We start from the raw sequence: 26940 nt of genomic DNA on the forward strand, positions 1-26940 counted from the left end.
GTTTCATTTATTTATGACATCATGTTTACACTACATGTCTTATAGTCTATATTTTAGATTTAATTTCTTTGTAAGTTTAAATTTAATTTCTTAAGCAATATTTGGCTTGTTCTTTTTCGCTGCATTATTGCACTGGTGCAAAAAATTAAAACAAAAAAAAAAAAAAATGTTTTACTTTAACTTGTTGCAGTGCAGCTAAAAAAAACAGTCCAATTATTGCTGATATTTCATTTTTGAATTATGCAACTTTTAATTTTGCATAACTATAATTATCGTTTTTCTTTATAGTTAATGCGCGTTGTTATTATTATTATTGCTATTATTATTGTTATTTTTATTAAGCTTACATTTCGCCCGAATTCCTGTGCCCTTTCCTGTGCTCGCAAATAATAATAAAAAACTATTATTTCATATTTATAGATTTTAAAAGTCCTAAAAAAACGTTAATCTGCAAAAAAGCATGCACCTTGTTAATTAATTTTATTTTCACAATTATGTCGCATAAAAGTTAATCATCTGAATAAAGTCCAATATTATAATAAAAGTATCATATCACATCAATTATGGATTATGGTCTATTGAGATGTTTTAACACAAACAATGACCGAATGTCCGAACATTCACAATCGCTATTTTTATTTTTATCTCGACGTCATCTTTTTTGTGACTTTTGTTAAACAATATTAATCCGTATGGTTTCTTTATTACAAAAATCATATAGAACGGTCTGACAAAACAGGAAATTACATATATAATGATAAAATGATTATTGCCGGCAAATTTATTTTAAAATTTATACATGATGTGCTACATTAAATTCACATTTATTAGAAATTATCTTCAAATCGAAGATATAATAATGAAAAAATAATGTATAGAAATAAACTATGGATAGAATATGATCACGAATGCGCTTAACCCACGTTCATCTACACGAGATACAAAAAAGAATTAAGTCAATTGTTTTTAGCTCTGATCCATCGCGTTTGCCTCGTTCATGTTACTGCCGGTACAATCCTTTTGTATTATCTCGAAGAGCGGTAGCAGATCCTGCGTAGCCTTAATCTGCGTGACAAATTCGCTCAACGATGGATTTTTATCTGCAAACAAATGTCGTTTACGTATGTCGTAAATTTCATGTCTGTGTACAAATTGAGATAATTTTCAATTAAATTCTTTTGTTAAATTTTAGACATATTTGATAAAAAAGATAATAAAATCGATATATAAGGCTCGGTTTTTTGCAAAGCAATAAAATATGTCGAAACGGATCAATAAACGAGCTCTATTATCTCATATAAATGTATAATTATCTCATGTAAATTTATTATGACAGAAATTAAAACAATTATCTCAAAAAGAACGTGATAATCAATTATCACTTTGATTTGATTACCACGGTTTTTTTAAAGATCGTTTTAATTCCTGTCATGTAATGAATTTACTAACATTTATATGAGAGAATTATATAACTCGTTTATTGACCCCTTTTGACATATTTTATACCTGATTAATTAATGTTTTTAACATATCGCAAAACTAATCTCAATATTAAATTTTGATTAAAAGTAAAAAATATGTGGCTATTTATAAAATATAGATTGTATAAAAATAAATTATACTGAAAAAATACATAACAAAAACTGAATGTAAAATACATTATTTGTATTATTATAATTTCAGATAAAATAATTAAAATTATTACTCACAAACTGCAATGAAATAGATCTTTTTGTTTTCGAGTGAAATAAATAAAAGTAGAACAAAAAATAAATAATTTTATTTTTAACAAACCTAATATATTATTTCGTAGTGATTACATGGTATGAACTATGCGTCTCTAATTTGTACTAAAAATTTAAACTCAAATTCAGAACATATCAGATTTTTAATTGACTTCTCAAAAAACAATGGCAAATCACAAAAAGTAGTTCTACCCAAGGTCTGTAGATGAACGACGGGAGGGGAAGGAAGGTTTTCGCATTCATTGTTACACATCTGACCCCCAAATTTTAATAATTATTTTGATCATTTATTATTAAAGGGGAGCCAAGCTCCGTCTATCATCAGTCTTGTGTTTACACAAGTGAAAAATTTTGTTTGTTCCCTTTTGAGGTCAGTGTACAGACGAAGGATTAATCGAACGACTAAAACTTAAAATATATGGTAGAATCTTTGCGGAACTCACGCATTACCCACATATGAATGAAAATGCAAGCTATGACTACGTTTACACGTCAACCGTAATCGGGTTTAATAACTACCGTAGCTCTTAAGCAGGCCAATCGCAGCCGTTCTTCAGAAAAATAGAAAATTGTGATTGGTTTGCTTACGAACTACAGTAGTTATTAAACCCGATTAAGGCTGATGTGTAGTTTATGATAGCAAATTTAGATCACAGTGACTAATTGTAAGTGTTAATACTCATTTAATCCTTTCGTACCTCTGGCTTTCCCAGAAAAAGATGTATTTTATATGGAAACGGTTCTATGCATTTTTCGAGGGCTTTAATTCCAAATCAACTATTAAAATTAAAATTTTTAATAACGGATTTAAAACGACAGTTATAAAATGTTAAAATATCATATATTTAAAAATATATTTAAAACAAATGTGGATTAGAGTTCTTTTCTAATTACTAAATACAAACCAAAAGCATATATAGAAAAACTGTTAAACGAAAAAAAAAAATTTAGACTGATAAAAGTACATATTCTAAAAGTTTGAAGAACAAATTGAAGGTAGCATACACTTTGATTACACATATAAACTATTACAATATTTACCATAACTAGATACTACAGAAGCGCGCTTCGCGCGCGCTATTTAGCTTTTTATTTTTTACTTTTTGAAAATAAACTACAACGATAATTGTATAGATAATCATCTATACAAATTGCTGTCAAAATTCAATCACAATGACTGTTATTCTCACAACATAAAGTAAGCGCAGCGAGAGAACCAATCTGCATCGCGGAAAAAAGACTTCATTACATGCCTTTTTTAGGATAGGATAAAAATTTAATTTTTTTGCATTTTTTTCACATTACATAAAACTAAGTATAAAATTAGCATCAATTCAATGATTTTTTACGTAATATATATATATATATATATATATATATATATAAAATTCTTTATTATCTAAAAATTAGAATTTTAGCTAAGTTTATATAAATATGTCTTATTAAAAACATAACATTTCAAAGTAACGGTTTGTACATATAGTCTGAACTTTCCTCTTTAAAATAAACAAAGTAGATAAGATCATTTATTTAAAAATTACGATAATTTTAGTGAGTGGGACATATATGTCTCAGAGGTACAAAAGTATGTCTCAGAGATTAATTTAATTCAATTTCAAAATGATTACTAGTTACCTGCATCGGGAATAGTCAACAACGCTGCAACAGCTCTCAGTGCAGAACGCTTCAATTCATCTTGCTTCTCGTACTCCTGTTTCACTGAGTTCGCCTTTACCTTCATCGTGCAAGTGCTTTTCAGCGGCTCGACTAATCGCTCCAACCCTATGTAAAAAAAACAATGAAGAGAGTCAAGATTAGATTATTAGCCTTTAGCCTACACATTTTGAAAAAAATACGTAGCCTACACAGGGGGTATGTTATACCCTAGCCACTTCAAATTGTTATACTAAGCCCACAGTAGATCGTTTTAACTTGAAAAAAAATTCTAAATGAAGTTTTCAGCTTTAAAAACAATATCTGATGGGTTTCATAAAATTTTTTAATTTTAACATACGTCAAAAAGTTCTTGAAGCAAAGATTAGACTAACGTTTTTTTACTAAAAAATTCATATAATTTTTAATTTTCAATATTTTTTAAAAAACTTATGCGATTATTCTCTAGAAATGTAACACTAAACATGAAAAATAAATTTTATAATGGGCGTTGCAATAACCATATTTATTTGAAGGTACCAAGATGAAGATTTTATAGACAAATAAAAATGATAAAATAAAATAAAAATTCGCATTTATTTCAATAGATATTACTTACAAACCATTTTATATGTTAAGTTATAAAACAAAAAGTATAAAAATAAGCAAGTAAAGCGTAATTTATTATTGGTTAAATTATTTGGTTAAAAAATTAAACCATTTTTTTAATCTGTGCAAGCACAATGAGTGCATAATGCCGCACTGTGATTGTCACATATGTGACGCTGGTAAGTTGGGTACATTTTTCTTCAAAAATTTTTTTCATTTTTTCATAAAATCTTACATTATTTACAAGAAAAAAAAGTAAAAAATAAAACAAAATTAAACTGAAAAAACTACGTATCCTACGCTGGGAGTATGACATACCCTAAACTTAAGTAAATATTTTGATGACTCCAGACGAACGAAAAGATAATCATGTATAATATACTCACTCTGCAAAACTGCGGTTGGACAAAGTTGTGCGAGTCGCGCGGTCATAAGATAAGTTAGCATCTTGATGTCGTAATGATCTCTAAGACCGTTCTCCACGTGATTTAGAAACTCGAAAACGTCCAGCCTGTCGAGACACGAATCCAGCAACGTGTACATGCACTCAAACGCTGCTTTACGAAGATCCAATCCATCGTCCACTGTGTGTTTGAACGGACCCATTTCGACTTCTCTGATCAGTTCTTTCTGTAGCGCAAGTTTTTTATATGACAACAAAATCTCAATGACAATCGTAGAAAAAACCATTCTTGTTTCAAAAATATCTTTATTTTCAAAATATTAAATATTGAAATGAAATTATATAACCCAGTAAACAAGACATTGATCAACGTTTTTGAAACGTTAATTTTAGAGAACAAAATTTCTTAACTTAATGTTTCATAAATATTTTTAAAATGTTATTTAATAATGCTGCTGTCTTAATATTATTAAATATTTAAAAAATATGTAATAGATGTTATTTAAATGTTTTTAAACGTTATGACATAACGTTTGATAAATATTTTAAAAATATTACTTAATAATATTGCTGTCCTATTATTATTAAAATATTTTAAAAACATTTATTAATGTTTTTTAAATGTTATTAAACATAACGTTATTACACATAACGTTTAATAAATATTTTAAAAATATTATTGAATAATATTACTGTCCTAATATTTTAAAAATGAGTTACATACGTGTTTTAAATGTTATTAAACATTATAACATAATTTTATAAATATTCTTAAAATATTATTTCAAATTATTTAATACATAAAATCTAAAGCCAAATATATAATTTTTTTGTACTCTTAATTTGTTTAATGTAATAATTAAATTTATTTTGTTAAACTTACTTGTTTTTAAAATGCATAAAACTACAAGAATGACCAAAATTAAGATATAAGATTATCTAAAATTTAGATCATCCTATGTCATAATTTCGGACATTCTTGTAGTTTTATGCATTTTAAAAACAAGTTTAACAAAATAAGTTTAATTATTACGTTAAACAAAAATCAAGAGTACAAAAAGATGGATATATTTGGCTTATTTATAAATTTAATTAATCAAAACTTTTTATTTGTTTTGAGCGTTTTAAAATTTGGTTTATTTAAATTTTTAATGGTTTTACAAATTTAAAATAAATTTACTGCTTTCAACATTTTATTTCATATTTTATTTTAAAAAATATTTCAGTAAATAAATTTTGGTTAAGTTTAATAATTTTTTATTAAATTTTTTATAAGTTTATTTAGTAATTTTTATTTTATATAATCTTGTTTTAGCATTAAAAAAGTAACAAATCATTATTTTTTCAATAACAATGATGGTAACTAGTTTTAAAAAGTAACTTTCTCATCCCTGTTTATATGTAGAATAATAATTGCTAAACAGAAACTAATTATATTTTAATACAAATATTTTTTGAATTATTTTAGATTAAGATTTAGTTTCTTTTTAGATTTAAATTGTAAATAACAAACCTTAATTTTAGTTTCTGCGTAAAGATGCGGTAGTACTGCATCTAAGAGATCCCTTATCAGCATAGGTTTGTTGTGTGCGGCAGAATTGAATGCGACTAATGCTACCCTACGTACGTTAAGATCAGGATCCTCCAAAGCAACCAAGAAATTACCCATACATTGCTTCAACATCGCATCAATTGGTTGTGGCTGTAAATATATGTAATATTAAACTACGCAGTAAAAAACATTTATGTTAAATTGGTTTACTAAAATTTTTATGAGAATAACTTACTATTATTGAAGGAGATTTACTATTATTGTAAAATTTTTATGTGAAATTGTTTACAGATCCAAGTGTTAATTTAAAGGTTACTGTATTATTTAAATATTTTTTAATTAAACATTTTAAATTCAACATTTCTTAGTATTAAAATAACAATTCACGAGCGATTTATAAATAAACAAATATGACATTAACAAAGAGAGGCTTTATTTTTCACAGATTTTAATAAAATTTACAGCAATGTTAGAGGAGCATCTATTTGATAAAGTATGAGTGATTTAATTCACAGCTTTTTCGCAATAGATCTCATATTTAATAAATTTCTTATTAATTACAGCCAATACAAAAAAATTTCTTTAAGGATTAAAAGTTCTAACAACATATTTAATTTTGATTGTAATAATTGTTCTCCAATATATGTATATCATAAATATAATATGTAACAAAATATCTCAAAGTAATTCGCAATTTTTATGTAAATTGTTTTAAATGATATAATAATTTAGATAGAATAATTTTATAAATCTGATTTGAATTTTGCATCTAAGAAACATAAATTAACTAATTCCATTTTAGTGTTACTTTTTTGTTGAACTATGTAATAGTATATGATATGTACACGAGGAATCTATATTTAATTACCCATTACTCGACTTATAAATCTCATTCGAAGAAATGGTTTTACAAGTGTTCACTTAATAATAACATTCAATATTGTTGCGAATTTTATTAAAATCGATGAAGAGCAGAGCGTAACATCTTCTTCTAAGAAAAAGAAATAAATATGATATCCAATCATATATCGTGTAGTTAGATGAAGTACCTGATCAGAAATGGTAAATTTAACAGCTGTAACTGTCGTTGTTCTCATAAGAGCTGACGGTGATTTTAATGATTCTTGTAGTCTTGGTAACAGAGTGGCGGGATCGATTAACGTCAATTTACCAAGACACTCGGCCACGACATTACGAGTACCTTCTTCCGTGCATTCGCAATGCCTGTATAAAAGCATCCAGATCGAAGGCACGAAATTTTGCAGGTGTGACACGCCAGATGGACTGGCCGATTGACTTGTAATAATCTATAAAAAGAAATGGTAGTTCAGAAATGATAATATTACAATATGTTTAAAATTAATGTTAGGCAACATTTAATCAGTTTATTGATCATCGTTGGATATCCAGCGATCAGGGAAATTTAGAACTATCAGGGAATTTTATAAATTTGAAAATGTCAAGAAAAAGACATAAATTTTTACAATTTTTTAGATTTTATACATTAGATTTAAATAATTGATATTTTAGAGAGAAAGGAAAGAGGAGGAAAAGGGGAAGAGAGGAGAGAGAGAGAGAGAGAGAGAGAGAGAGAGAGAGAGAGAGAGAAAGAGAGAGGAAGAGAGAGAATTGAATAATATAATAATAAAATAATTTATCAATGCATCTATTTCAATATAATAAACACATTCTTTAAGCTTGTAACTGTTCATAAAAATTATAAATATAATTTTTAAAATACAATTAATGTTAATAATTAACGATTAATTTTTTTTTAAATATTTATTTCAATAAACAACTGTAATGCTTATGATTAATTTTTTACTTATGATTAATTGATTACTTTAATTTGACAAACCAACACTTAATTGATTTATTTTAAACATTAATTGCATTATATAGATCATAATTATACATTTTAAATTTTTATTAAATTATTTTTGTGCAAAACAAATGAATTAATCAATTTATGCTCAACACTTGTAATAAAGATTATGAACTGCACGAATGTTACCTCTTTCAACGAATGCAGAAGCAGATATTGACGCTTAGGCTGTGCCTCAATTTCTTGAAGTATAAAAGGCAAATATTCAGGAAGATTCCCAATCGCGATATTTCCCAGCGTATAACTGGCTGCGGACTTGACTTCTTCCGAATGAGATGAGAATGAATTTAAAATCGTATGCTTCAACGAATTAATTCCACTTAAATCTCTGTGGAAAAACATTATTTTAAAGATTTTTTCTTTATATATATTTCTTAAAATAAGAATTTAGGCCTTTTTCTCTCTATATTAAAAAAAAAAAAAAAAAAAAAATACAGTTGATAAGAGGTTCAAATTTTAACAAAAAAAGATTCAAGCTTTTATATTACAGAGTTTATTAAACTTTAAATATTACTGTGGATCCTTCCTATTAATTCGCAGTAAAGCAACTTTGGCCAATACGCAACAATTTATGAGAAATTATTATTTAAAACATTTCATCTTTATGTACATGTTTCGTAAAGTTACAAGCAAGAAATGCTTAACGGGCTAGGTCTAAATAAGACCTAGTATGGATATTATAAGTTTAAACCTTCCTACTTCTAATTATTTCTTCTTTTCTGTTTTAATTTGCAATCATGTGACTAAATCAATAAGTAATTTATAAATATATAAATATAGTTAATTAATAATTTATTTAAAGCAAAAAATTATTAAACTTTTCATAATTATTAACATTATTCAGATTTTAAATTAATAATTGTGAAAAACGTAATAACTTAACAAGCTACTAGATCACGCTTACTACTTGCAAGTCGATTTTATAAACTAAATACATAGATTATAAAAAAAATTTTAAATAATTTCTCGAAAGTTATTGCACATTTGCAACAATTGCTTTACCATAAATTCTAGTAAAAAGTCTAAAATAACATTTTAAGTTGGAATATCATGTGGCTTCTTGTGAGAGCGATGGACTCTCGTAAGAGTCGCGAATTCAAATCCACATCCCATATATAGAAATGTTTAATTTCTTCTAAAATCTTTATTATCTAGGAGAGGCACAATAAGCCTTTTAGATTATAGTGCATGGACTTTAGGCACTACCCTTTCATTATTATTAACATTTAAAGTTTAACCAAATCCATGATATCAAATCTCGAGTCTCTCTTTGTAAAAAGAATAAACCATTTGTTAGAAATAAATCACAATTTTCTTACACGTGTCTTCCTATCTCTCCAATAACCAGCAAGGCGAATATGTGCTGGGCGACGTTTTGAATATCCGATGGATTCTGAACGTCCTTCAGTAATTGCTGTACAATACATTGCGCCTCATCGTGCCACGTGATTGTCAGTGCGGCTGCACACTTGGCCAGTGAGTGATAAGCTTGCTTATGAAGCGGGGATGAGGTAACTGGAGCTATTAACTTTCCAAGAAGATCTCTATATCCCAAACCTGGCAGATTTGCTTGAACCAAAGCTTGGAAGAACTCAAGTAGTGAATTTAATGCAACACCTGTCCAACAAAAAATTAATTTAACTTATGTAAGCATAAAGTTGTTGAATTGAAAAGATATGGATAAAATAGATTGAAGGAGATGCTAAAGTTGTCATGTTTTACTGATCAATGTGATTAATTCCGATTCATAAATCTTTTAATTGTTTTTACAGAATTAAAAATCCTTTTCCATAATTAAAATATATACTAATTTCAACGAGAGACGCCGCTCGGAGTGCACACAATGGCGACTAAGATCAGAGTGGGGAGAGCATAACATTCAGTGCAAACAGTAAAACGTGTGGTGCGGTTACCCCTGCGCGAATCGGATGAAAACTCGTCTACTCCAAGCAGCATCTTTCGTTGAAATTAGATGATAACATACATTAGCACAAAAAAAACCAAGACAAAAATTTTGACGGAATTTTTAGGCAATCTTCAAAGTGATGCAACTTTGCAAAAAATCATCCAAATTATACAATCTTTTTTTAAATTAAAGAGCAAAAACTCTACTTTAAGAATCTCTAGGCAAAAGTTTGATTGGTTAAGTGTGACCCTTTTGTATCGCATGAAAACCAAACGTTTTTTTTTCATTGAAAAAATTAAAAGTTTATCATTTTTCACAAGTTTCTCGTTAAAATCTTGCTAATATTAATCCAGATTCTTAAAGTTCATTCTTTTCTAAACAATTTAAAAAAAAGAACATGTCGATACAATGTTGTTTTTTGTTGATTTATTGATTATTTGATTGTTAATAAGGTCTTCTAAAAATTTAAACAATGATTAAACAATCAAAAAGAAAAAATGAGACGAATAGCGCACTAATTACTTTTGCACAGAAGTGTTTTTTGTATAAGAATTAAATTTATTCTAAGTTCGTATAAACTCAGCTTGCGAGCTAAACGCGCTTCCATCTCTTCATCGTTTCAATACAAGGAGACAGTAACCAAAAAAAGGATGAACACTAGCGGCAAAAAAGGTAAATGTTTTATGTCTCATGAGTTGAGTTTGAACAGGTATACTCTACCCTGTAATTAATCCAGATAAATCATCAATAATAACGATAAATAACGATTATTTATTTGGATTAATTATAGCGTAAATATAATTCTTACATTAAAAATACTTGTGTTTACTAATTACTATGCGATTTGACTCTCATTTACTCTTTTTAATTATTCAATTTTTTATACAATGCAGAAATACTTTTAAAAAATGTTACACAATACAATTAATTCTAATACAATATAAAAATAAATTTTTACTAACCGAAAACAAGAATAAAAAATTACTAAATAGGCTTAACTTTTGGTTAAAGAGTAACACCACCCTTGAAACCTAAAATAATTACCTAAGTTCGGGAATTTTTCGCAGGCAAATGAATTTATTGAAAAAATAAATATAAACCATTCTATTATACACATCTCTTAAATTATTTTAAAATATTTTTATTTATTGGTAATTAAAATAGCATCATATTGGCACACTTTCGCAAATGCATGTTTTCTAATTTGCGTGCAACGCTAGTCTTACATTTTTTATTTGATGTACTAATATTGTTATATGTTGTATACGTTGCCTGAAAGGGCGTGCTTTAAGATATACTGGTTATATCTATTATATGCTTCGGTCGTCGAATTGGCTAGGACACCCTCACGGAATAATGGGAGTCCGGATTTGAACCCCGGCTAAGATATTATTTTTCGCAATAAATTAATTAAGTTTTTCGGAGAAGGGAGAAGGAAGGATTTTAAGATGTTCTCGAACATCAATATTTAGCTTAGTAACTGTTTTAAGTCTGACGAAATCTGTTGGCGCACAATTTAAAATAAAGCTAAGAAATTTAATTTATTAAAAAAATTATATTCATCACTAACAAAGAGAAGCCAACATCTGCTAACTCTACTTTTGAATGAGCCATAGTGCATTTGAAAGGGGAAGTGAAAAAACAAAAACCGTTTTGGCTTTTGGGTGAATGAACCTTTCTGAGAAAATGGCATCTAAATATGTGTATTTTCGGTCAGTAAGGTAAGTACAATGGAAAGCCTCGGCATAAAGCACGGTGGCCGCGGGTGCTTAAGGGGCTATATACACCCAGAAATTTTGAAAAAATGGATTTTTTGTTTTTTGCATATTCGTAAAGTATAAGGTCCTGAGAATATCCCCTGCAAGTTTCAAAGTGATTCCTTGAAAATTGTCGAAGATATAGTGAAAAAGGTCCAAGCGCGTTCGACGACGCTGGGGCGCGATGGGCGCCTTCTAATCCTTCGCAGCAGGTAGCTTACGCAAGAATATTACGCCGGCAAGCTAAAATCGAAGCCTTTGATGCCGCTACATCTGGGGAGGGTTCACTGTATGGCCCTGGAGTGGATGATTCCATGTAAATTTGAAAAAAAGTTATCTACGTTTTAACCGAATGTCAAACTTTAAACGCGTTTTTCTCGAAATTATGTTTTCAAAACGCGTGCCAAAAATATCTCAAAAACGGTTGGACCGATTTACTTGAAATTTGGAGGGCTTAAGCTACACAAAAAAAGGCAGTCTTTATCGTAGCGGTTTTTTTTAGAGCCCTTACTTTTTTTTTAAGTTAAAAAAACGACCAATTTTTATCCTAAAAAATCGCTTTTTTTCTTTAAACGGCCGCCATTTTGCCAAAAATCGATATTTAAAAAATCGGCTACGATAAAGACTAGATAATATCATTTAGTTTAAGAAAATTCTAGACTGGTCTGTTTCAGATAAGTTCTGTACGAGCTGCAATTGGCACCGCAAAGCACCTTTTTTCAACAAGGTCTTGCAACGAAGACAATATCTCCGCCATTTTTAAATATTTTCAGTTCAAATTTATTCTGAAACATGTTCTAAGAATATATATTAAAGTAAAGAAAACTAGGATTAATTACATACATTAGGTTTCGAAAAAAAAAATCGAGAAAAAGGCTATTTTTTACTTCTCTGGGTGTATGTAGCCCCTTAATGCGCGCCTACTGTTTTGCTATCCGTATATTAATAATAAAAAATTAATGTGTGCTGTTTAATTCTCGTCATCGTCATTCATTTTTTGTCACTTTTCATATTCTCTGATTTCGTATTTATAAAAAAATTATTTTTTTTTATAAAAAAATAAAAAATTTTGCAAAAGAGGTGAGGTGAGGATAAAGTGTAAAATGCCATAAAACTTTCGTATAGAACATTTTTTCATAACCCTTATATTTTCAAAGATATTCGTCAAAAACGAAAAAATGTGTTATTTCCGAGGGGTGGTTCCAACCCCTAAACGTCGAGATACACAGCTAAAAAAATATGGGTCTAATATTTTTTTATGTTCTACGACATATCCAAAGCTCATTAAAATCGGTGAGGAACACTTCTGACCATTCCCTTGTCAGTTTGGTTTATATTTATCTTTTTTTTAAATAATTAATAAATTATAATTTAATAGAAAAATAACACTAGCTCGTAATATTGACCTGTTCTCGATATTTATTACACACATTGCATTATCAAACTCGTTATTCTATTTATTTCTTAATTTATAAAAATGTATTTTTCCCTGAAAATAGCTACCATTTAAAAAAAAGGATATTTTTAAAACGGCTTACGTAGCCGTTGTAACTTCAATCAATGTAAAAAATAAGAGTTTTTGAATTTTTGTCCTAGGGTAAACCAATTTAGAGAAATCTTGCACACAAAATGTTTTCAAAAAAAGTGCGTTTACGGAAATGTGCCAGTAAGTCGCCATTTAAAACAATTATAAATAAATAAACATTTTTTCAAATAATTTAATATGTTTATAATAAAATGGTTTATATTTGTTTTTTCAATAAAGCTATTCATTTGCTCACAAAAATTTCTAAATTTAGGTAATCATTTAAGGTCTCAAAGGTGATGTTACCCGTTAAGTTAAGCGCATTTAATAATTGTTTTACCTTGAAGAAGCGGCGATTTTACTAGGATGAGTATTTCTGGCAAGATGTAATCAGAGACCCTGGTCAGAGCAGCAGGATGTAACTTTGCTATGGTGGTGAGAAGATTCAGCGTTAATTGAGCGATGTGCAGATCTGACTCGTTTAGTAATGCAGGTAGTTCCGCAGTAACCTACAAAACAAATTGGAAATTAATCATCCTTGACTCTTCGTGACTTTTCTGACTCTTGCACAAATCTCATCGCATGCGGAAGTGATTGACGTAACCAATTAAATCTTCCGCCGCGCGGAAAAAGTTAAGTTATATACAACTTTAACTATTACGTCAACTTCCGCTGCACGGCAAGTTTTCCGGAACACAATATTTTGTTTGAAAGAGTCATTCAAGTATTATAATATAAACTGCAAACCAAAAGTTTGAAAATGTTTAGTATTTCACAAAAAGTTAAATGCAAAGTTTTTAAAAATTTTGAAAAAATTTTGTACAAATTGAACATATCATAACATTTTCTCTTTCTTTTCCTCTTTCTTTCTGTAAATCTTTGTTTCAAAATTAAAAAAAATTTTATACAAGAGTTTAGACATACAAAATGTTCGATGATAATAATTAAATAATGTGAAAAATTATCGTATCAATTCTTAAAAAAAAATTTTTTTTAATTTCAAAAGGTCTACTTTAAAATATTTTTATATTAAATTTTAATGTTTCATTAAGCTACAGCTCTTCAAATTAAAAAAAAATGTTTAAATAATATCAATTTTTGATTTGTAATTTAGAAACAAAATGTCATAAAAATAAAATTAAAACAGATTTAAAGCTCAATCTTTGTTCTTTAATTAAACACTATTTGAAAACTTCCGTTTTTTTTAGATATTTAATTTTTCATGGATGTGAATATTATAAGCATTTCCGAACTTTTGGCCTATGAAGTACATAGTAAATAACATTACCTTGTCAAGTAAATCCGAATGCAAAACCGAGCTATAATTGCATACTAATGTGTCTAGAAGGGGAAGAGAGGAGAGTTTCAAAGCTCGTTGATTTTTTCTTAAAAAAGATCCAAGTATAGGTATTGCTTCTTCCTATAAAATGCCATAACTTGTAAAGAAAAAGTTGTGTAATTTCTCACAAATCATGCACTTGTATTTTAAATATAAATTTACCATTATCGGTTTCAGATCGACTCTCAGGGGAGATGCGGCTATGCAAGTTAGAGCCTTGACAGTGGTAAGCCTTGTTATCTCGTTGCGCAACCTATCGAGAAAAATAGGTAGGCATACGTGTAATTTATCCGACAGAGTATCTCCGAAGTGCGCAAGGATCTGTCCCATACAGGCGATTGCTCTTTCCTTCACCTCTTGATCGATATCTGCCGTTTTCAGCCTCATTAAGGTACAATGATATATTTCGTTGGATAATGAGGTGAAACCGCGATAAAATGGTTTATCTACAAAAATTACTCCATCATAAATACAATATTGTGTGGTTCTACACTATTGAAAATTTCAGAAAGCTTGAGGTTTTCTAAAAAGATTTGCTCCAAGTTTTCATGAAAAATTAATCATAAAAAGTTTTTTACAATTTTTATATGAATTGTGCATATTATAAAAAATATTTTTCTCTTTTTTTCTTCTCCGTAGACTCTTTAGTTTCAAATTGAAAATTATTTTATAAAAAATGAGTTTTTACATAAAAAGTTTGATATTATTATAAAAAATCGCAATTTTAAAAAATGTTTTTGAAGCTCAAAAAGCCTATAAAATAATTTTTCGTTAATTTTGATTCAATGATATTTTATCAAGCTACAGCACTTAAAAAAAAAAAAAATTTTAATATTAATTTTCAATTTTGTGTCAAAAAATGTCACAAAAATAAAAGTAAAACATATTTAAAGATTTATCTTTCATTTTAAAATGCATTTTTAAAAACATCTTTACAAATATTTTTATCAAGATAATAATATGGGCAGGGAGGGAGTAATCCTCATACAAGGTCCCATCACTGACACACAGAACGAGTCCATTGTGTCTTAATATTTTTATCGAGATACTTTTTATGAGATGTGAAAAAATTTCAAGCATGCTGAAACTTTTGAGCAATAATTGAAAAAGAAAATAGATTGTAAACCGTATACTTACCATGAGGTCTGATAACTTGTACGAGCTGTTGCAACACAAGCAACGCCTCGGCGGCGATTTTGTAGAACGAATCTCCCACAGCTAATATAATCGAAGGTGCCAGAACGGGCATGTGAACGTGAAACGCTTCGGGTTGATGCGTCACTAGTAATGTGTGCACGAAGGCTAGAGTATCAATCTTCATATTTGAGGAAGAATTCTTGTCTCCCAGAGAATACTGTATGCCAGGAATCAGCGCTGGAATATGATTCGTTAAAGCCCCTGGCAAAACGAGCACCAATTCTTTCAGCAGAGAGAAGCAATCTTGTCTCGTTTTGATACTCTTTTCCTTCATTTGACGATGAACTGCCTTCACTATTAGTGGTACTTGTTGCTGCAGCAACGAAATGGGCCCGTCGTCGTCCTCCATTGCATCAGGATCAAGAGCCACACCGGTAGCCGGCCTTGTTTGTCTTAATAAAGCAATATACGCGTGAAAGATGTCTGACTTGACATTCTCTTCCCTTTCTGGAATTACATTACAGTGAATTTCATTAAAATTAAACTCGTTTAATTTACTGTAAATTCTTCAATATGTTGCGTATATTTTATAAATGCTTTTAATAATGTATGAATAATGTTATCCTATTTAATTGTAATCCTTAACTTTCTTATTGACATGGGAACATTTTGTTTGTTATATTAAGATGCAGATATTATGAAATATTTCAAAAATAGAGAATGAGATACATAAAATATTATAACATTTTCTTATTTTTTATAAAAAATATCTTCAATTTTCTATGCTTTGTATTTATTTCTCATATGTACAAATAGTTATTTTATATAAATTATTTCAGATTACTTAAGTAGAAAAATATAAACTATTATTTTTGTTGTATTCACACGTAAGTTGATATATAGGGTGTTCCAGATCAACGGGAGGAACCAGCATGTACGTATTCATCATAAAAAACTGAGTAAAAAATATCAATAGCAAAATGTTGAGGGGAGAGTTTTTAGATGATGAGCCTTTGAAACCTTCTAACCACGTGAAGCTTGCGCAAAAAGGTTTATATGTATAGTATTCTACCAGAAGAGTATTTGAGCAAAGAAATAGGATGCAACGCTCAGCCATTTCGGAGAAAAATTTATTTAAAAATTATGGCGTTTCTTATATCCTGCTCTGTTAGATCAGTTTCCGAGAAGGCGGCGTAGCTTGGGTATTAAATCCGTGGCTACCAAGGTGCGGACCCGATTCCCGTTCCTTAGAATTTTTTGTAAGTTAACTTAATCAACAATTTTTTTCTTTCTTTAAAGTGTACACTTTAAAATGTGCACTTTCAAATAGTGGCGTTGGATTTATTTCATCTTATATCAGGTAGAATGTATAAAATAAGTTGTTGTGAGTTCAATAAAAATTATATTCAGTTTTATGAGTCAATTAAAAAAATTACCTTTTGAAAGTGCACATTTTAAAGAAAACAAAATTGTTGATTAAATTAACTTAAAAAAAAATTTCGAAGAACGGGAATCGAACTCTGGCCCGTATCTTGGTAGCCACAGACTTAATACCCGAGCTACGCCGCCTTCTCGGAAACTGATCTAACAGAGCGGGATATAAAGAACGTCATAATTTTTAAATAAATTTTTGTTGGAAATAGCTGAGCGTTGCATCCTATCCCTTTGCTCAAGTACTCTTCTGGTAGAGTACTATACTATGTATAAACCTTTTTCAAATCGGTGACTCGAAATTCGCGTCCTCCCTTTGTCAGTTTTTCATGAGAAATATGTACATGTCAGCTTCTCTGGTTGATCTGGAACACCCTGTATATATTTTTAGATTGAGAAATCTTTTAATTAATCAAAAATACATTTTTTTAATCTTAAACAAATTTCAATATATGCGATACTTACCTTTAAACCTGGCAATTAGTGCGGGAGAAACCCCTCTATAAAAATCTGATAATAACTCTCTTCTACTAGATACAACTGCTTCCAAACATTTTGCAGCGGCTCTACGAACTTTCCAACTCATATCATCATCATCAGAATATTCATCTTCCCCATCTTCTTCTCCATCTTCTTCTACCTCCATTGCGGCACTTTCTCCATCAGAGAAATCATTGACATCATCATCGTAATTGTAGTTTGGATCGTACGTAATGTATATTAGGCAAATATCTATAATCTAAAAGATAAAATATTCTATTAAATAAATAATGGATATAATTAAACAGAGAGAAGAAAGAACAGTCAGAATAGGATCTTAATATTTAATAATATTATATAAGAAATATTATTAAATACATATTTCTTATATATTTCCATACATATTTTTTAGTTCTTCAAACTAAACTGTGTGCCGTTCTTCCAGTAGTTTAAAATTTAACTAGTATGATAATTACCCACAAAATTAAAATTTTTTTAACATTAAGAAATCTTTTTTATACTATTTTCCTACTTTATAGTTGCAAAGTGTTAAAAGACTTAACAAACATTATTTTTATGTAAACAAAATCTTACTAAATGTTACTTTAAACTATCAAAATTTTAATAATAAAAATCTAAATTTTAATTAGTACTTTGGTAAAAAATTTATTCACAGTAGCACTTAAAAGTTAAATTGGTTAATTTATTAATACTTCAATAATGTATAAAATGTAAGTATTTGTAATACATAAAATAGATCATTATTATGTACCTTGTTTATGTGTGGTGTAATTTCTTTTGGACATCTATAAACAAAAGACTCAAATGCCTGCAAGCAATACTCCCTTAACTCATCGTCATCCTCGTTACTGTATTGAACAATCAACGGCATAACACGTTCTATTTGCTCGCCGAATCTATGACCCGCCTGTCGACTGCAATAATTTAGATAAGTCATATGGAGTGCATTCTGATATACATTATCAGTAAACTAAAAATTTATAGTATATAATGTCAATTATAAATTTTCAGTATTAATAGTGAATTTCGGAAGTCATTATAATTTATTCTTTTTACCAATTACACTGACCTGCACTGAAAAAAACTAACAGTTTTAGCAGTTTTTAATATATTTTGCCCAGTAAACAAAAATTTATTATCGAAAAAAAATTATAGGTGATTTAGGGACCGCAAAGTAAATACAAATTTCCTATGTTTTCTTTTGTATTTTTTCCCATAACATTAAAAAAATCCACCTTAAAATTACGTCAAGTAAAAGGAAAAAAGTTATAAACATTTAAATGTTCCTTGAAAATTAAACATTTTCCAACACTGCTATTTTAAATACCATTGACTTTTTTAGAGGTGTTAAATCTCACGTTACATAGGAGACTTATATTCTCAAAACTTGATAATGGTATGAGAATATACTCTAAGCAGTCAATGGAAAAAAATATTAGCGATCAAAGATACGTGGTTTTGTAATCTAGCATTTTCAGGATTATTAACCAGCATTAGTAAATAAAAATTTTGATGCTTTATTTTATTATCTTTTAATTTTCGATATCCAATGTCATTATAAAATGTCACAAAAACATCGGCAGCCCATTAATAATTGTGAACCAAGTGAATTCTAATGATTCTTAAGCACTGATTTGCCTTTTTCAACTTTTACTTATATCCACTGGTACCATTTATATTCAATTAGCAGTATTATACAAATCAAATATCTCCCTTCTGTATCGAAACTAGGACCTCGCACAAAAACGTAAAGGAGTCGGCCGGTCCCATCCTTTTTCTTTTTTTATATTTTTCTTTTATTTGTTCTTTTATTTTTTTTAACCCTCGAGAACACACCTATTTTTTCAAACGCATTGAACACTCTGGGTCAACGTAATCCTGCGGACTCTTTTATCTGCTGCCATTTAAAGACAATCGATTCAATTGCTGCCAAAAAATTCTGAGATAAACTTTAAACTTTTTAGAATAAATTTATATAATAAGTTTAAAAGTTTAGTAAAAATTATTAATAGTTGCAAAATATTACAAAAAAATGCTCCACTAAATTTGTTTTCTTTTATTTTGCCTATTAATTTCCTTAGGTCCTCCTATTTTAAAACTGCTTTAAAGATATTTTCGAACAAAGTCGATGTATGGGTCAAATTGACTCAATGTTCTCCAAAGATTAATCAAATTTAGAAAAAACTTTGCTATTGTTGCAGCAATGTCATAAAAACACTTCACCCCTTTGCTATAGACTATAGACACATACATATGTGTGTATCTAAAAAAAAAGAAAGTTAAACTACCGGAATTTTTATAGTAGTATAGAATATTTCAAAGTTTTTGGGATCACTGAATTCGAATTTAGGTCTAAATTGCAAAATTCAAAATGGCGGATCTAATATGGCGTATCAAAGTTTTCAAAAATAATCAGATTTTCTTAAGAATAGATTTCTAAAGGTTTTTTAGGCTAAATCTAAATCTTGTGAAAATTATAAAATTAAAAATGGCGGATATAATATCGCACATCAAAGGTTTTAAAAATAATCAGATTTTCTTGAAAATGGGTTTCTATATTGGATTAGCTATTTTGAATTTTGAAATTCTGATCTCAAATTCTAAATCAGCGACTCTAAAAATGTAAAGTGGATAAAATTTTAAAACTTTTTTTACCACAAAAATGGCACAGAACATTGCTTTCTGTCCCACAGTTAAAGAGTTAAAATCGAAATTTTTCCCCCTTTAACGTCATTTTTCTTAAAAATTATGATGTGATAACAAAATTTGGATAAATTCCTGTTTAATAGGAAAAAGTTAAAAACAGTTAAAATTATTAAAAATGTTTATAATCCTCAATTTTGCAGGCTTATGTATCAATTCGCATGTAATATTAATACTGACCAGATAGAGGCAATGCATTGAATATAGGTACGTATGACATTCTTTGTTGTTTGAGTTTGAAGACCTTCGAGTAGATGATCTAGCAATTTGTTGTATAAATAATTGTTGCTGGACGTCAACAGATGACTCAACGCTACTATAGTGCGTTTGCGGACCGCTTGTCGCGGCGAGGAAAGTTGTGGTAATAATGCAGCCAAAATTGTAGGATGAAATGTGACTAACAAGGCGCCAAATCGTGATAACAAGTCTGCTACAATATCGAGAGCCTCCAACTGTACGGATACATCTTCTTGCTGAAAATATACAGCATACATTAAACATATACACAGAAAAATATCAATTTTAAAAAACTTTTATTTTTATTCTTAATACTGTCTTTAACAAAGTATTTTCTTGACTTAATTTTAAAATATATTCCTCACAAATGTTAGAAAAATTTATTGTGTATTAAAAAAAATGTTTTTTTGAATATTATAAAAAACCCCACACAGATCTTATGAAAATTGGCCTCCCGGTTAAATTGGCTCAAATTTTAGTAAAAAATAGTTCTTAACTTCCTGAATAAAAGTCTCAATGGCCACAACTCACAAAAACTTGTAGATTTTTGTATACATGCCTTTAAAAGACTGCAGATACCAATTAATCTAAAGTATACATTTTCTCTTACATGAGTTTTTCATGGAACTTTATATATAGGAATTTTTTAAGTTGTTGAATTTAAGTCTGGAGTCAGAATTAAAATTCTCAAAATTCAAGATGGCGGATTCAATATAGCGGACAAAATTCATGAATAATAAGCTAATTTATTTCATTTGGGTATCTGAGGATTTTTGGGATCGCTAATTTTATAATTTTATAATTAGCAATTCCAAAAATTCTCAGATACTCAAATGAAATAAATCGGCACAAAAAAGCGTGTCAGTTAAAAAATATGCTTTTTAGGCAAACCTAACAGAATAATATAAAGTTCATATAATTATGTAATTTAAGTAAGATGTATAAATCAATAAAATGTAACATTAATACTTTGATCATATACGGGTTCCAAATTAGGGGTCCATTTCGTCAGATATTTTTTTTGACATGTATCACAAAAACAATAATTATTTAAAAACACGAAACAGTATTATAAAAATTTACTATATTATTTGATAGAAGATACTTTCTGATTTAAATTAGTATTTTCAAAAATGTTTTTCTAATCATTATTTAAGAAATAAATTAAAAAACAAAGCGGTGTCCAAATTCAGTGCCTTTCCTCTACGCATTTTCTGAGTGTTTATCAGACAGAAATATTAAATCTTGTAGCCAAAAGTCAAAAGTAACTCACCTTTTCAATAGCACTGCTTAATTTATTTGTGACGCGTCTACAAACGTTTGCAACTAATGCACTACAACCCACAGGAAGTTCGGAAATAACAGTCTTCAAGCCAATGCTGGAGATATCGCGCAATTGCTCCTTGTCTGACACCATGTTGGTACACAGAGCATCTACAATAGTCTCCACTTGGTAGTCCTTTACTTTATTGACTAATGGGCCCAAACTAAAATTGTATACGTCCAATAGTAACAACAGATAACTCTTGAAAGAAGATAAACATGTGTAACTTTTTACGTTTCAACCAACTTTCTTTTACACTATTGCTTAACTCCTTTGCTGTGGATGACACATATATGACACATATATATAAAAATAAGACACGCCTTGAGTGTGTACGACATATATGTGCATTTAAAAAAAAAGTTAAACTACCGGAATTTTTATAGTGGCTAGTATTTCAAGGTTTCTAAATTCGAATTTAAGGTTTAAATTGCAAAATTCAAAATGGCGGATCCAATATAACGCATCAAAGTTTTAAAAAATAAGATTTTCTTGAAAATAGGCTTCTATGGGTTTTTTGGATCACTAAATCTAAATTTTATGTCAAAATTACAAAATTTAAAATAACGGATCTAATATGGCGCATCAAAGTTTTAAAAAATAATCAGATTTTCTTGAAAATGGGTTTCTATGGCTGCGTTTCAATATTCACTGCCAGTACTGAAATTCTACAGTGTATGTGACGTAAACTATAGATTTTCAGTACTGGCAGTGAATATCGAAACGCAGCCTATATTGGATCCGCCATTTTCAATTTTGAAATTCTAATCTTAAATTCAAAATCAGCGACCCCAAAAATGTGAAGAATAAATTTGTAGATAAAATTGTAAAATTTTTTTGCCACAAAAATGGCATAGAACATTGATTTCTGTCCCACAGTTAAAGGGTTAATCTTTTCAGAATGGTATTCCAAAAATACAATATTTCAAATTTATTTGTTATTTTATAGAGCTTTCAATTAGTGTATAAAGATATTCCAATAATTTAAACTCTACACTTGGTACATATATGTATATGTAAATAATGATGAGTAAAATAGGCTGATTTTGATTTCCAAAGTGTAACGTAAATTATATATATTACATAAATATTTTTGTTTTTTGAGTCGCTGAATACGATATTTTTATCCATTTAAATTTGGAAGAAAGTGGTCAAAAATCACTTTAAATCGTTGTCACAATACATAGTAATCAAAATTTTAGGTTAATTACAACTTAAAAATTAATTTACATTTGTTCATAAACTAATTGTTATAAATTATAAATTATGTACACGCGTAACGTTTAATTTATTTAACCATTTATATATATATATATATATATATATATATATATATATAAAAGTATATATTAATTTTCGAATTATAGTTAACCTAACTAGTTTTAGATAACTATATATTATGAAACAAGCCATAAAGAGGTCAAAATAAATCATTTCTCAGTTAAAAAAATTATAATAAAATATCGCGTTGACGTAAATAACATTAAAACAGCGATAAAATAACAATAATAATTTTGACATTTTTGTGACTTTTATTCTGAGTTAAAAGATATGTGACAATATTATTTCAATTATTTAATTATTTGTATTATACTTTTGTTTTATAACTTCTTTATTAAAAATTAAAGAAATAAAATGACGAGTTTCACATTTCTAGATTAATTTACAAAAACTATTAAGATTATTTTTGTTTTTTTATTTTTAGATTAATTATTTAAATATTAAAATAATTAAAATAAGAATATGTAAAACATTAAAAATAAAAATTAAAAAATTGGTAGAAATACATATACATTTAGTGTCAGTTGTTTTAGTATTAAATTGGTATAAAATAATTTCTCAATATCAAACTTCTTTTGTAAAAACTCATTTTTTATAAAATATTTTTTAATTTTAAGAGTTTATGGAAAAAATATTTATTGTAACATGCTTGATTTGCATAAATTTTTAAAGACTTATATTTAAGAAATAGGATTCCAGCAAATAAAAGATAAGGTATTTTTTAACATCATGTAAAATTTTTTATAAAGAAATAGATATATATTTCTATTTAAAAAATGTATATTTGTTTAAAAAATATATATTTTTATTTAAAAAATGCAAAATTACATTAAAAAATGTTATTAAACTTTAAACACATTGTTTCAAAACATTTTTATTTTTCAATTTAGTAGCCACAATAAACTAAAACATAGCTTATGCAATCAGTTTAATATTTTAAGGTAATATTTTTAATAACATTAAGCATTTTTTTAATTATAATAAGAAAAAGAAAACTTGTTTTAAAAAAACAAAATTTTAAATTCAAATATGTGCAATTTCGCGAAAAGCTTCTTTTTTAGACTCAAAAATAATAAATATATTCAAAAAAGTTTAATTTTTTAATGCAAATAATTTGTCAAAGTATGCAAATCTTATTTCAAATGCTATTATTATTTTTTTAATATTTATTCTATAATTATATAGATCAGAAAATAAATCTTTATTTTATAAATAAAAATACATATCTTCAAAGCAAACACATTATATGGATATTTATTTCTGTAAATAAAAATTTACTGTAATATTATAAAATATCCTATTATTCGATTTGCTGAAGTCTTATAACCTATTAACTTTTCATGAAATGCAAGAAAATTTCAAACATGTTAAAATTTTTAGATGGAAATGTATTAATAATTCATATTACTATTTTCCCACAAAGAAATCAAGATACAAAATTAATGTATATGTATATGGAACATAATAAAGAACCTTTTTCACAAATTATTTTGCTATTTTTGTAAATTATTTCGTCAGTATATCTAAAGCAAAAAATGTACCATTTGACTGCAAGATTCTGCACTTCTCCGTTCTTATCCTCTAATAATTTAAGAAGCATCTTTACAACTTTGCGTTCGGAATCGTCATCCAGTTTGATGCTGTCCTTCTGCAGTTCACTCATTAAATCATTAGTTGCCATAAATCTAAAATCTTTATCGCTGGACGTCATCTACAAAGAGAATAGATACTATTGTACTAACAAGAAAAAAAATATAAATGTACATAATGGAGATTATTTAATCAATTTAGAGCCAAGCAATTAACAATTACCTATTAAAAATAAAAACTAATAAAGATAAGAATTATTGTGTATCTCATAAATTCATATATTTGAAGTTAGATATGTAAATTTTCAAAACATTTCACTCTGCACATGAAAAATGTGTTCGTATAAATGTTACAAAATCAGTTGCAAAGTCTAGTTTTTTATGTTCCACTGGTTAATGAAAGATTGAGATGGTTTCTAATTTGTTAATAAAAAAATTCACTAAAAATTCCAAGATTTTTCAAGAATTTTATTCAAATTTCTCAGATAAGATTACAGAATTTTTTAATGCAGTTTTAGTACGTTGTGTAACAAAGGCAGAAAGTTGGCCTTTTTAGCACAAGTATATTTGCTTGCAAAAGTGAAAAAAGCTGATTCACTTTAATCCAATTTAATGATTGCCATAAAATGTATCTCAAAACTATATAACATAATTAAATTATATAAAGATTTGAAAGATAATAGTTTATATAAATGGCTCTTATTATTAAACTAATATAGATAACAGGGAAAATGCTTCGAGAGCCAAAGCTGGTTGTTAATTGCTCATAATATATTCTTTTATATAAATATTTTAATACAGACATTTTGGCGTGTTTTTTTGGCTAAAGAAAAAGAAAACAACTTTGTACTTCTCAACATCATGTTTATAAAAATTAACTTCCTAATGACCATGTAATAACAAAGAAAGAAACTGTACACACACTGAAAATGGCTAAAAAAACACACCCCAACGTCTGAATTAAAATATTCATATAAAGGAATATTATCAGCAATTAATAATCAGTTTTGGCTCTCTAAGCATTTTCCCTGTTATCTAAAATATATAACTTAGCTATTATGGTGTTGAATATTACAAGTGTACTTCACAATTTACTTTTTTGTATTCTTATAGACTATCGATCTTTAGTGGCATCGAAGTTTTCCTTCATAGCTTCCCAACAGTCTAAAGCACATTTATGTGCAATCAGAATTAGCTAACCTCTAATTTATAGAAACCATAGAAGTGGCTTTTTCTCCTGATTTATCTTATGTTTAATATACAGTCGGAAATGCAAAATACTGATCTCAATACGTGTTACAACGCGTATTTCACGGCCCTCTAAATGTTAACGGTCATTCTTCAAGGAATCCAGGATGAGTGCGAGGTTATGCCGTAAGAAAAAAAAAAATAGTACGGCAGAATAAAATTTTCGCTCGGACGGATAACGTTTTTTCGATCTCCGCTGCACTGTTAGTATATCGTCAGTTTATTACCTTCTCCAACAGATTTGCTATTTGATAGGAGACACTAGCCATGATTGCGGAGTCCCTTTACAGCCGGTTTGACGACGACGACGATGACGACGACGACGCAACCGAGTGCGTGCGAGGTGACTCCGGAGGGGAGGATACTTGCCGAGCGGTGATGCGTGTCCCGTAACGCAACGGAAAAAAAGAAAGGAAAAACAAACCAAAGTGTCCGATGAGACAGACACGAAATACAAGGATGCTAAATCCACGTAATCCGCACAAGTCGAGGTGTAAAAGCGGTGTTTCTGTTTTCTTTTCTTTTTCTCCCTCTCTTCTTACTCCCTACCCTCGCCCATCGGTCTCAGTCAGGCTAGAGCCGCTAGAGTTCCTTCAAGCAGAATTTCAGGCTAATATTTCATTAGGCCGAAATCACATGGTGCGGAATAAAGCTGCGGAATAGAACGTGCGTCATAGAAGCAGCCAATCAGGGGCTCGATTCTTGAATTCATTCGCAAGAAAACGTATGCGCAAATACAGAAAAGTTACTCTAACAGAAAAGTTGCAAGTTTATTGGTTAAAAGCCATACGATAGCCAATAAGGTTCCAACTTTTCTGCAAGAACAGAATTTGCGAATACGTTTCTCTTGCGAATGAATTCAAGAATAGGGGCCCTGAGCTTTGCCGCATCAGAATGCGTTAATGCTGCAAAGTTCTGATTGGCTGTTTCTATGACGCACGTTCTATTCCGCAGCTCTATTCCGCACCATGTGATTTCGGCCTTAGAGCACTAGAAAAGTAGATATTCTCACGTCTGCCATTTTTCTTCAAACTAGCAAGTAACTAGCATAATGTTTTTTATATATATAATACATCGCAATAACCTTTACAGTCTCAAGATCATAAATATTGTGT

The 26940-nt window shown here is 28.6% G+C and overlaps 1 protein-coding gene across 1 annotated transcript; it reads right to left on the reverse strand.

Annotated features, from left to right (window-relative positions):
* Positions 1 to 752: 752 nt before the first annotated feature.
* Positions 753 to 26400, reverse strand: LOC105838389 (cullin-associated NEDD8-dissociated protein 1). Its single transcript, XM_012683922.3, has 17 exons — positions 26053 to 26400; positions 24530 to 24699; positions 21657 to 21870; positions 20327 to 20619; positions 18195 to 18357; positions 17408 to 17681; positions 15512 to 16018; positions 14537 to 14820; positions 14324 to 14455; positions 13376 to 13544; positions 9167 to 9464; positions 7977 to 8175; positions 7012 to 7269; positions 5924 to 6112; positions 4394 to 4637; positions 3381 to 3527; positions 753 to 1100 (listed from the first exon to the last, which is right to left on the reverse strand). Exons 1-17 carry the CDS (start codon positions 26092 to 26094, stop codon positions 967 to 969), a joined length of 3717 nt encoding a protein of 1238 aa, XP_012539376.1. The 5' UTR covers positions 26095 to 26400; the 3' UTR covers positions 753 to 966.
* Positions 26401 to 26940: the final 540 nt, after the last annotated feature.

Source organism: Monomorium pharaonis, chromosome 7 (genome assembly GCF_013373865.1).
Source record: "Monomorium pharaonis isolate MP-MQ-018 chromosome 7, ASM1337386v2, whole genome shotgun sequence".
NCBI lineage: Eukaryota > Metazoa > Arthropoda > Insecta > Hymenoptera > Formicidae > Monomorium > Monomorium pharaonis.

Bases quoted from the DNA above. Each gene is read 5' to 3' on its own strand.
- LOC105838389 (XM_012683922.3), bottom strand. From the start codon at position 26,094: ATGGCTAGTGTCTCCTATCAAATAGCAAATCTGTTGGAGAAG. The intron at 18,358-20,326 runs GTCAGTATTAAT...AAATTATTGCAG, and splicing joins CAATGCATTGCCTCTATCTG to TCGACAGGCGGGTCATAGAT. The intron at 1,101-3,380 runs GTAACTAGTAAT...ATTTGTTTGCAG, and splicing joins GTTGACTATTCCCGATGCAG to ATAAAAATCCATCGTTGAGC.